Source organism: Ochotona curzoniae, unplaced genomic scaffold, assembly GCF_017591425.1.
Source record: "Ochotona curzoniae isolate NIBS_2020 unplaced genomic scaffold, NIBS_Ocur_1.0 scaffold_2587, whole genome shotgun sequence".
Lineage (NCBI taxonomy): Eukaryota > Metazoa > Chordata > Mammalia > Lagomorpha > Ochotonidae > Ochotona > Ochotona curzoniae.
Genome location: NW_024467096.1, coordinates 17415160 through 17427951, shown reverse-complemented (window position 1 = coordinate 17427951; position 12792 = coordinate 17415160). Strand labels below are relative to the sequence as shown.

The window sequence follows — 12792 nt, the reverse complement described above, 5'->3', positions numbered from 1 at the left end:
ACTACCACAAGCAATATACATTTTCAACGCAATTCCAATCAAATTGCCCAAAACATTCTTCACGGAACTGGATACAATGATTCAAAAGTTCATCTGAAAACACAAAAAACCACGAATAGCTAGAACCATCCTGAAAAATAAGAAATTAGCAGGGGGAATCACAATCCCGGACCTCTGGACATACTATAGAGCAGTGGTTATCAAAACAGCCTGGTACTGGCACAAAGACAGAAAGGAAGATCAATGGAATAGAATAGAAGCACCAAAAGGGAATCCACACAGATACAGCCAATTAATCTTTGACAAAAAGACCAATGACAGCTTAAGCAAGTGGGAAGGACTCTTTAGTAAATGTTGTTGGGACAACTGGCTGATAGCCTGTAGAAACAAAAAGATAGACCCACATCTATCACCATACACTAAGATCCAATCTACATGGATAAAAGACCTAAACCTACATCCAGAAACCTTCAAACTCTTGCAAGAAAATGTAGGAAATACCCTGCAAGACCTAGGAGTAGGTACCGACTTTCTAAGAAGGACACCAAAAGCAATAGCAGTTGAGAACAGAATAAACAAATGGGACCTCATCAAACTAAGAAGCTTCTGTACAGCAAGGGAAACAATCAACAAAGTAAAAAAGCAACCCACAGAGTGGGAGAAGATCTTTGCACACGATATAGGCGATAGGGGGCTAATTTCCAGGATATACAAAGAACTTCAAAACAACCAAAAAACCAAAACAAACAAGCCACTCAAGAAATGGGCACGGGAAATGGGCAAACATTTCACAAAGGAACAAGTCCAAATGGCAAACAAACATATGAAAAAATGTTCCTGCTCCCTAGCAATAAGGGAAATCCAAATTAAAACATCGATGAGGTACCACCTAACACCAGTTAGATTGGCCCACATAAACAAGAACACCAACAATGCTTGCTGGCGAGGATGCGGGGAAAAGGGAACCCTACTCCACTGCTGGTGGAGCTGCAAATTGGTACAGCCTTTATGGAAATCAGTCTGGAGAACACTCAAACAACTCAAAATCTGCATACCATATGACCCAGCAATAGCACTCCTAGGAATATATCCAAAACACCTGTTTTACGACAAACCAACATGCATCCCTATGTTCATTGCAGCACAATCAGTAATTGCGAAAACATGGAAGCAACCGAAATGCCCATCAGCAGAAGATTGGATAAGAAAGCTTTGGTTCATCTACTCCATGGAATACTACTCAGCTATTAAAAAAAACAAAACGCAGTTCTTTGTGGCTAAATGGGCCCAACTGGAAACTATAATGCTAAGGGAAATGAGTGAATCCCAAAAGATTAGATACCACATGTTTGCCTTGATTTAACCTGTAATTTTTTGTTTGGTTGTTTGTTATTTTTTGAACCTGTCATTGATACTGTCTCAACCCAGATGTTTCGAAGAATGGAACTTGCATTATTTTTAACATATTGTTTACCCAATACTATGTCAATTAATTCCATAATGTTGTATAATGATACTGAGGCCTTGTTGGGGCTTTTAACTGACTGGATCTTTACTCTGTTAGACCTATCTTCAGACCATAGAAGGTCTCCCCAAGAGGCCACTGAACTTATCTGGACAATAAGACGCTGAACTTTATGCTAGGCATGTGTTTGCAAGCAATGAATCTCAACTGAACTTGAACTATGGTTATGCAACAAGGTGGAGGAATCCACCATGGGGGGAGGGGTATGGGAGGGGTGGGGGGGATCCCCAGCGCCTATAAAACTGTACTACATAATATAATGTAAGCAACAATAAAAAAAAATTTGGTTTATTACTTCCTTTATTCTTCTGAGGATATGGAAACTATAATTTCAGGGGTACTCAGAAAGGCATTTCAACCTCTTAAGATACAATTTAGCGTGCTAGAACCATGTTTAAATCATGATAGCAAGACGGTACCAGTTCTCTCAAGACTATAAAGCCAGGGTGATTTGCCATTACACCACTGGTAGGACTCACATTTCCCCTTTATGAACAAACTTCAACTTCCCTTGAAGTTTGTTCCCATCCACCTTTCCCACTGTGGGTCACACCATCCTTGCCCCAGTGCTGGACATGAGACACCTGGAAGAGCTCCTCACCACGGCCTTGCTGCCGTGGTAGCCAATGGTGTTTAAGATCATGACACCCTAAGCATAAAGAACTAACATTTTGTTTTGATCAATATCCTGTAACATGAAAAATGAAAGAGCAAACCTGTTTTAGGGCCCCTTTGACTTCCTGAAGAGTGAACAAGTGCGAATGCTTAGTGTGGTTGTTGAAATGTTGAACGGCGTGCCTCAGAACGGGCTCCAGTTCAGGGCTCTTGGTGGACACAGGATGCACGCAGCCCAGGCAGTCATAATGAGCTGTCACCACAGGGCCCTCGGCTTCACAAAGGGCAAGAAAGGGCAGTGTTAAGGAAGGATACCAGCATTCAGGCACTGGGGTTTAAAACAATAAGGACAATTGAGCAGGCCCTAATAGGTTCCTAGTCAATGTTAGTATGCATTAGGAAGAAAGAATACAAGATGCTTTATCAGGGGGGGAAATGTTCCTATCATTCACTCAGGAACATTCCTTCTTCCTCTTCTTCTTCTTTTAATTGAAAAGGCAGATTTACAGAGAGAGGGAGAGATAGAGAGATCTTTCATCTGCTGGTTTACCCTCAGTTGTTGGAACTGAACTGATCCAAAGCCAGGAGGCAGGAGGTTCTTCAGGTGTCTCGCATGAGTGCAGGGGTTCAAAGCTTTAGGCCATCCTCTGTTGCTTTCTCAGGCGATATGCAAAGAGCTGGGTAGGAAGTGGAGCATCTGGGATACTAACCAGTGTCCATATGGGATCCTGGTGCTTGCAGGTAGAGGATTAGCTGATTGAGCCATTGTGCTGGCCCACTCAGGGACATCTTATAGGTATAGGGACATGAATCGTTATTTTAATTTTTATTTTGAAGTAATTTTAAATTATATAACTCATTTTTAATTCACCCTTTTTATAAAAGAAGTAAAACATTATAATAATTATTATTATTTATAGTTCAGTGTTACAAAAAGCTCTTTGAAGCCGAGCACAGGGATGCCTAGATATTATCTTAACTAAATCTCATCAAGATGTATTTTGTACCTGCTGTTACACACTGGGCTCTCCAGTTACTGATGTAAAGAAAAGGACAGGGAGGAGGGGAGAGTCAGAACTGTAAGCAGATCACCTCAAAATTATTTGGTAACACCTTGCAAGGCAGGAGCTGGGTTGGCATCAAGGAAGACTCCTGTATGTAAAGATAAAGATTTCTGAGCTGAAAAGGATGACATAACATGAGGCATGCATGTAAGCGTGAGAGCGTGGCGAAGAGGGATGGATGGCCCCAGCCCGGACAAGGGGACACAGCAGCATGGGACACAGCACACAGGCATTTTACCAGAGCCTCAAGATTGCGGTGGGGAGGAGGGCGGTCATCAGAGCGTGGAGCCTCTGCAAAGAGGACCCCGTGCAGTTATACAGCCTTCATTTCCCTAGGCCTGTGGTTACTAACTGTGGTCCGAGGTCAGTACTCAGTTTATGCAAAGGATTTTGAAAGTACTGCTTCATTGCCAAGCAACGTTCATTAACAGATGGTTCCACCTGCTGGCTGCTGGGGGCAAATGCCGTGGCTGGGGGGGTGTGGGACGGTGGGGGTAAGCAGCTGCAGAAGGCTGGCTGGTCTTGGGCCTCCAAGACTACCTCCTCTAGGATGCTCCACTCCCTGGCTGCACCTGTGTCTGCATGCCTGCGTTCCAAATACGATCAGGAAGCCAGCAGTTGGACTGCACTGTCCCCAAGTTGTAAACAGCTCAACACAACTCTCCTCGCAACCATTTCTCTCCTTAGATAAGTGGGTGAGGGAAACATCTGCAGGATGGATGTGTGCAGCTTCCTCCCTCCTTTCTTTTTGAAGGTTCCTTTTGAGTCAGGGTATTGGGTGACATTAAACACTGGAGGGGAGTTCCATGAGGAAATGAAAAGAACTACTGAATACAAATAATAAGCCTGAATGGCAGAGCTGGTGCTAGAGACAAGGCCAGAGGTTGCTTTGTCTGTTCTCAAAGCTAGCTCGCATTAAGGACATTGACTGGGGCCTGGTGGGAGAGAAGAACCACCCCTGAGCTGAGGTTAGCAGGGACAGAATCACTCCATTTGTCTGGGTGGCAGAATGATTTTCTACCCACCTACCCTCCTATTCCTAGAGATATGTTTAGCAATTAAATATTTGCGATTACTAGTGAGTTCTTTCCTGTTTGGGGTTGTTTTTCTTGGACTGCAACTGCTGGCAGCCATTTGAAGGCCAGGAATGCTGTTTCTGTAGGTTCTAGCCATCGCTAGTGCCGATGGGCAACCACTGCCACAAGGTCCACGTTGGACAGGGAAGCCGAGCTGTCCCAGCCTCGTCAGCTGCTAGGTCTCACAGAAGGAAGGCCCATTCTGGGAAGGCTTTGCTGATTGACATTATCCAGATGTGCCCACCCTCTGAACTTTGCATGTCTGCCATGTTACGGAAGAAGCTAATAGTAGGCCCATCTCTTGACTGGTTGCACTGTAACTTATAGTCTTCAGGAATTTTGTTTATTGAGGATTTGCTCTCCCAGTTACACTGCTTACTAGCTATGGGATCTTGGGCAGGTTTATTAAGTGATCTGGGTTTCTACTTCCTCATCAGTACTTGGGGGATATGAATGTCTACTTCTTGGAGTTGAGATGAGGGTGAGGTATGTTAAGGCAAGTAAAATGTTCAGAACCATGGCTGCCATAGAAGACCTCAATAGTTTTGCTTGCTAATATTTGAGCTCTGATGATTGCCATAAATACATTTTTACGGTTGCTAGGCATGATGCTTTTGACCATCTCTCCAAAGGAAAAATAAATAACATAGCCTTGATTAAACCTTGGTTGAGAATAACCAGGTGTTCCTGCAGCCAAGCAGGATGCAGCTTAGTGAATGAAGCAAAGCTCAATGGCTAAGACTTCTCATTAAAAAGTTGCAAATCTGGAGGGAAGGCCTTTGGCTTGGTGCTTTAGCTGGCTAATTAAGACACCAGAGTCCCATATCTGTGTGTCTCGATTCCTTGTTCTGGGTTCAATCCCTTGTTCTGGCTCCTGACTCCAACTTCCTGCTAGAGCAGACCCTGAGAGGCAGCAGATGGTAGCCCCTGCCATCCACCTGGGAGACCTGGATTGCATTCCTGCCTCCTGCCTTTGACTTGGTCCAACACTGGCAACTGTGGGCATTTAGGGGAGTGAACAGTTGATGGGTGTTCTCTGTTTGCCTCTCAAATAAATAGGTAATTAAAAACAATTTTTTTTAAAGAAAAAAGGGAGTTGCAAGTCCTGATCCAGATGTTTGAGGTCCCTGGCACAGCTGGCAGCTGTACCCTTTCCTTCACCTTGCTGCCATGGGAAGATGCCTACACCCCCTCCTAACCCCCAACTGAGCATGGACTCCAAGCAACATGCTTGAGAGCCTGCCTAGTGGGCATGTGTGCTGGCTCCCTTTGGAATATGCATGCCTCTTCCCGGAATGGCCCTTGAAAGTTAATGAATATGGATGGCTTTCCTGGAAGTTAGCCCTATACAACATGGAACTCCTGGCTGTTTGGGGAGCCAAGATTTTGGTCAAGAGATATTCTTGCTCCTAGCTCAGTGCTCCTCCTCTGTGCCCGCGACTCGCACTGCTGCCCGTGTGTTTGTGCTGGCCTATGTGCCAGACAGGACTTGCACTTCGTCTTTTGTCAGTCTCACAGCAATCCCAGGAGGAGGAAACTCCTGCTTGCTCCATTGTCTGTGTAGGAAAATGAAAGTCAAGAAAGAGAGGAGCTCTGGTTCTAGGTCAGGTTGGACCTAAGGGTCTGTGCTCAGCCACCTCTTCCACAACAGCCTGCTGCTGCCAACTACACACAGGTTAGGCTTGAGTTTTTCCACTGCTTTGCACACACACGTAATACAGTGTGGCCCCACAGAATGGTTAGGATAGTTCTGAAGCAAAGTGGGGGTGATGACCAGCAGGACCCTGGTCCAACTCTGGCACTCAGTCACTTCACCCCACCCACGTGAACGCTCCCCTCTCCCTGACACTGCCAGTGGCACTGCTACTGTCCATTCTGGTTCCCTGCCCCTAGGACTGTGCCATGAGCCTATCGGTTACCTGGAGTGATCTGGCAGGTCTGTGTTGCCACGGAGAATTTTCCACTTTTCCTCTTCGATACGATGGCTGTGCATTCTCCTGTAGCCTATGAGTAACAGAAAGGCAACATCTATGCTAATGCATCACACAGAGAGGCTCTCTTTGAACTCCTGCTAAACACAGCTATCTCCACGAAACACAGAAAGCTCCACTCTAGGAGAGCTTTGACAAGTAAAGATGTGTGCTTTTGTAGCCTAACAATAATCCCGTACAAGTCACCAAGATTCATGAGAGGTGGGAGGAGAAGCAGTATCAGTGGTGGCGTTCCTAAGCCTGTGTCTTCATTTCCAGCCATGAAGAGCCTTCTTTTCCCCTAAGAGGTTTGGACTACAGGGTCGAAGAACCAGCCTACTGAATGCTTCTCCTAACTCACCTCTTAATGTCAGTGGCTTCATACAATTCCTATGAACCTAGGTTCAAATTAGTAGAAAGAACAAGGACTTGGTGCCCATGTAGCCCAGGCACAGGCTAGAGGTTATCTTTGTCAAGTCCCTTCATGTTTACCCATCTTGTAGGAGACATGCCACATGGATCTGACAGGATGCTGTGAACATGGGAGCACCTGACAGAGGCCCACCATGGTCAGCCTTTCCTGTTGGTAGCTTTTGGCTAGGCAGAACAACGGTTTCCATTTTATCTTGCCTCCCCATTCTTCAGTCACATCCAGAGCTGTTCTCTCAGGATGAAGCACATCTCTCTATGTACGTGCTGTATAGCCTTGGGAGCCAGGCCGGACAGGGTACAGTGGCCACCTGTCCCCACTTTGCAAATGAGATCATTGAGGACATCTGATTTGGAGCCCAGCACTCTCTTAGAACTGCAGCTGACTGCCATGTTCAAACCACATGCAGACTGCCTGTGTCTTGACACCCAAGTGCTGAATCTACAGGCTGAGGAGGAGGACCGCAAACTTCCAGACGGCCATGGTGTGCCCAGCATCTGTTAGGGGCTCGGTTAAAATGGCCGTTACTTATAAGATCACTTGCATAATCGTCACCTTTTCCTTCTCCAGATTTTTTTTTAAAGATTTATTTTATTTTTATTGGAAAGGCAGATATACAGAGAGGAGAGACAGAGAGGAAGATCTTCCGTCCAATGTTTCACTCCCCAAGTGAGCGCACCGAAGCCAGGAGCCTCTTCGGGGTCTCCCACGCAGGTGCAGGGTCCCAAAGCTTTGGGCCGTCCTCGACTGCTTTCCCGGGCCACAGGCAGGGAGCTGGATGGGAAGCGGGGCTGCCGAGATTAGAGCCGGTGCCCATATGGGATCCCAGGCGTGCAAGGCGAGGACCTTAACCACTGCGCCACCGCGCCAGGCCCCAGATTTTTTTCTTTTTTAAAAACAAGGGAGAACATGAGTTCAGAGAAGGCATACAAGTTGCCTGCAAGCACACAGCTAGTTGGAGACAAGGTTAACGCTTGTTCTCAGGTCTGTGCCGTTGAAGCCCCGTGTCCTTCCCTCGCCAATCCTTCAGCTCAGCTTACCCAGCGCTCAGTTGTTTTCCTGAAGGTGACACTCCCTCACCCTGTCCAGTGCCCTGGCTGGACACCAGAGCCCCCATCTTTTAGGTGGGCTTGCTCTGTTTAACTTCTGGCTTCTTCATTATTTTGTTTTTTTAATCTGTGCAAGCAAAACTGTGTTGCTGACATGACACTTACAGCTTCCTGAGCGTCTCGGTAGTTACAATCCTGCCAGCTCTTGCCGTCTTGAACAGGACAGTCACCCTCCTTGATTTGGTACTTGAGGGAGTAAAATATATCCGAGCCAACCTGAAAAAGCAATCAAAGTTACAGTGTGGTCAGCTCACTGCAGAGCAGTCCTCAGCGTGTGCGTGGAGTTGTGATGGCTGATCCAGCCGGTGGGAACAGAGTTCTCATGCCAATGACTGCGATGCGCTAACATGCACCGAGGTGGCAGCTGGATCACCAGCACTTGTCACTTTCAAAGGTTAATTAAAAAACAACACTTGTATATGTCCACAGGTGATGAAACTTTTACAAATTTAGAAGAAAATGGAATAAAAGATAAGTCTGTTTGCACAGAACAAACCCTTAAGATTCCTGCATAGCTTTTTTTATGATACATGTTTTCTTTTTTTAGTTTAATAATTAATTAATTAGCTTGAAAGGCAGAGTTACAGAGGAGAGAGAGAGAGTAATAGAGAGAGAGTGAGAGAGAAAGATTCCACCTGTTGGTTCACACCCCAAATGGCTACAATGGTAGGGGCTGGGCCAGGTCGAAGTCAGGAGGCAGGAGCTTCCCCTGGGTCTCCTACATGGGTGTGGGGTCCCAAGCACTTCCACTGCTTTCCAGAGCTCATCAGCAGGGAGCTAGATCAGAATTAGAGCAACTTGAACTCGAACCAGTGTCCATATGGCAACTTAATTTGCTGCCACAGCACTGGCTTCCATTATATACATTTTCTATAGACTTTTAGAAGATCCCTTGCATGTCTTTTAAAAGACTAGAAAAAGGGCAGATTTTGTAGCACAGTGGGTTAAGCTGCTACTTGTGATGCTGGAATAGTGGAGTGCCTTCAAACAAACATTTCTAAATGGTCTTCTAATTTTTTCCTAATGAGCATGAAAGTATCTGTTTACTTAAAAGGCAAAGTTACAGAGAGAGAGAGAGAGAGAAGGAGAGAGAGGAGAGAGAGAGAGAGAGAGAGAGAGAGAGAGAGAGAGAGAGATCTTCCTTCTATTGATTTACTCCCCATTTGGCTGCAAAGACTGGGGATGGGCCAAAATGAAGCCAGAAGCAAGAAGCTTCTTCTGGGTCACACATGTGGGTGCAGGGCCCAAGCACTTTGGTCATCTTGTGCTGCTTTCCCAGATCATTAGCAGAAAGCTATATTAGAAGTGAAGCAGCAGGGCCCGGCACGGTGGCGCAAGTGGTTAAAAGTCCTCGCCTTGCACGCCCGGGATCCCATATGGGCGCCGGTTCTAATCCCAGCAGCCCCGCTTCCCTTCCAGCTCCCTGCCTGTGGCCTGGGAAGGCAGTCGAGGACAGCCCAAAGCTTTGGAACCCTGCACCTGCGTGGGAGACCTGGAAGAGGCTCCTGGCTTCGGATCGGCATAGTATCAACCCGTTGCGCTCACTTGGGGAGTGAATCATCGGACGGAAGATCTTCCTCTCTGTCTCTCCTCTCTGTACATCCGCCTTTCCAATAAAAAAAATAATAAAAATAAATCTTTAAAAAAAAAAAAAAGAAGAAGAAGTGGAGCAGCAGAGGCCAGCATGATGGCTCAATTGGCTAATCTTCCACCTGAAAGCACTGACATCCCATATGGGCCCTAGGTCATGTCCTTCATGTCCCACTTCCCATCAGCTCTTGGCCTGTGGTCTGGGAAAAACTATTTATTTATTTATTTATTTTAAAGAAAAGGACCAGTGAGGACTTGAATTGGTATTCATATAGGATGCTGGTGCCACAGGCAGAGGCTTACCCTATAATGCCATGGTTCCAGCCTCACTGAAGTACTTTAGACAATCAAAGAACACAATACAACAAAATAAAAATCAAAAAAGACATCATGATTAAAGAGAAAAATGTGAATAACTGTGTCTGAGTGGTGGGGTTTAATATGGGTAATTTTGGTATTTCTATTTATTTTCTAGTTTTTCTTCTTTGAATAAAAAAAAAAGTTATTTTTATTGGAAAGGCAGATTTATAGAGAGAAGGAAAGACAGAAAGATCTTTTGTCTGCTGGCTCACTCCTCAAATGGCCACTACGGCTGGAGCTGAGCCAATATGATACCAGAAGCCAAGAGTTTCTGCCAGGACTCTACACGGGTGCAGGGTCCCAAGGCTTTGGGCCGATCCCTATTGTTTTCCCAGGCTACAGGCAGGGAGCTGGAAGGGAAAGCATCTGGGACACAAACCTGGCATCCTTAGGTATGTAAGCACTTGTAGAGAGAGGATTGCGCAATTGATTGAAAGGGCACCACAGCAGGCCCTTTCTTCTTTCCGATTTTAAATAGATGTATTAACCCACCCAAGTATACACTTAAATGTTTTTTAGTATTCTTCCAAGTAATTCTTCACCCCTGAAAGAAATTTTACACGTTCCTCCTTTCCTCCAGCCCAGCAGCCAATAACCTACTTTCTGAGTTTGTCTTTGCCTGTTCCAGACACTTCTATTAGTGAGTCATGCATGTGGTCATCATCGGTGGCTCCTGTCACTTTGTACCATGTTTTCAATGTTGGCCATGTGTGGGATATGTTAGTACTTCCTTCCTTTTCATGGCTGTTCTATTACTTTGTAAGATCTAATTGAGTATGTTTTTACGGTGGAAAGGTGCTGTGTTGGGTGGGTTTTTGGATGCAGATTTCTGGCATGTGGAGCAGTAAAGGGCCTAGGCAGTGACATGGTGCAGCCCCTCTCTTTGCAGCTGAGAGCAGGCACGTCCCAGGAGGAATGGGACCTGGCTCAAGCTGCCCCCAGGTCCTGAGCAGAGCCTGCTACAATTCTGGAGCTAGGGAAGCCCATGACTGTGCTGGCCGTGATCCTGCCTGGTCAGAGTAAATGCATCAGGCAAGGACAGTCAAACAGCATGGTCTCCAAGATTCCCTGCATGGTGACAAGGCAGGCCTAAGGCACAGGTAGTGGCGGGAGCACTCATGTGGCAAAGTAAAGATTAACTAGAGAATGACATGGTCAGTTTAGAGCAAAGTCCCTGGTTGCTACCAACCTCATCCAACGAAGACACCACAGGCCAACTGTGTGCAAGGGCCCCTGGGGACAGAACTCCTCACATGACCACCCCAGGTTATGAGACAGAGTGGCGTGATTTTACTTTCAGGGGAAAAAAAAAAACAAAAACAAAAACCAACAACCGAGATCTTCCCACTGTGGTTTTTGGCCCAATCTTTGTGAGGTCACATGGTTGGGTTATTTCCCCATCAAGGCGATCAATTGCTTATCTATCTCAGCCACGTAGTCTTTTCTAGCGAAAACAAACCTTGGAAAGATGACTTCTTTGAATCACACTTTCTGCTAGAAGTTGTCCCCTACCTGGGGCTGTCAGGGCAGTGACCAAAAATGGGAACAACCAGCTAAGTCCTGGCTGTCAGACTTGATTTGATCTGGCGTCTGAGTTTCATATTTTGTATTTTGTCTAAGCAGCCTACCCACGCTAATCTCAGCCTTGACCCTGTGTAGATGGACCTTCTTGGTGATTTGTTTCACTTGAGATCTACGGGCTTTATATTTTAGTTGATCCCAGACCCCCAGGGTTTTTCTTATTGCAGTCCGAGTTCCTGGGTCCTCCTACTTGGCTGAATGCCTTTTAGGTCACTCCCCCTCCCTTTGTTTCATTTCACCCTAGAAACAGCTTCTCCCATTGCTACGTATCACTTCTCTCATCACTGAGGAGCCTTACGATGGTGGTCCAAGGACTCATCATTCCCTGTCCTCCCTCCAAGGCCAGAGAGTGGTGTTGATGTTTTTAAGAGTTGGAAAGTCTACCTTTGATTATCAATGATTGTGTGTGCATGTGTGTGTGTGTGTGTAGGGGGAGGTGCCTGGTCTCTGAGTATCAGCATAAATCCCAAAGGACCCCAAGGTGAAATCTAACTCACCGTCTTCTTGACATCTGTTACGCGATGCAACACAAACTGGTTGCCACTTTGGCTTCTGGTGTTATATTTTTCCAGAGCAGCATCCACAGCCTTAAACACATCCTCGTTGTTGCAGTCAATTTCTTCAGTGTGTAGTTCCTGGGTCTCACTGAGCAGCAGCCTGGAGCAGAAGACAAGGAGGGCAATGAGCTTCATGATGTAACAGTCTCCCTCTAGGAGCAGAGGGATGAGGATTCTGTAGCCAACTTGGATGCTGAGTCCAGCAATCTTCAGTCTCTTGTCTTCTCTCTCTTCTGCCTCAGCGTATGGGGACTTGATTGGATTCCTGCTGCCATACGCTATGTGCCCCTATTCCAAAAGGACAAATGACTGTTTCATTACCCAAGGCAGTTTCTGGCTTAGAACATTGTGACTCTGGGGTTGCTGACCTGCCCATTGGCCTTGGGAAAGTGTGTCAGAGCACAGAACATATTTACAGGAGATTGCACCACTTTGCATTGCAAATCACAGCAGAGTCCATTAAAGCAGAAAACACCATCAGTCAGCTCTGTTATTCTCTGATGACTTTCCCAAAGGTGACTCCATGGGCAAACAATGCAACAAAGAGTACAAGGTGCAGGCCTCTTTGCCCAACAACTTTCTAGGCAATGCATCTGTCTGTATAGAAGCCAGCTGCTGTCACTTGATGTGCATGCCTGGGAACCCCATAACAGTAGCACAACTGAAAAGAAACATGAGCAATCTCTTGGGTCTTTGGCCAAGCCAGTCTCGTAGTTCGAGTGCATTGGTTACGTTTAAAAAAAAAAAAATGAATTGTCAGCAGGGTGGAAGAGACAGGAGACAATTAGTCTCCCGTAGTAAAGGTTGGGTTGAGTGCAGGCCTGCAGTTCCTGCCTTTGCTTCTTGTTTCTAGGTATGGGTGTCTTTTGCTCGCCAAGCCTAAGCAAGCTTTCTGATGGAAGCTGTAAGGTTAAA

General features: G+C 46.1%; 1 protein-coding gene across 4 annotated transcripts in view; it reads right to left on the bottom strand.

Moving 5' to 3' along the window:
- Positions 1 to 12194, bottom strand: part of KNG1 (kininogen 1) — a 30384-nt gene extending 18190 nt beyond the window's left edge. For all 4 annotated transcript variants that reach the window (XR_005886112.1, XM_041002972.1, XM_041002973.1 and 1 more), the window contains exons 1-4: positions 11818 to 12194; positions 7895 to 8005; positions 6200 to 6284; positions 2242 to 2414 (exon numbers count right to left, since the gene is read on the bottom strand). Coding sequence is in view for 3 of the 4 variants with exons in the window: in XM_041002972.1 (XP_040858906.1) it covers positions 2242 to 2414; positions 6200 to 6284; positions 7895 to 8005; positions 11818 to 12012 (564 nt within the window). In the remaining variant the exon portion in view is untranslated. The remainder of the gene's footprint in view (positions 1 to 2241; positions 2415 to 6199; positions 6285 to 7894; positions 8006 to 11817) is intronic.
- Positions 12195 to 12792: the final 598 nt, after the last annotated feature.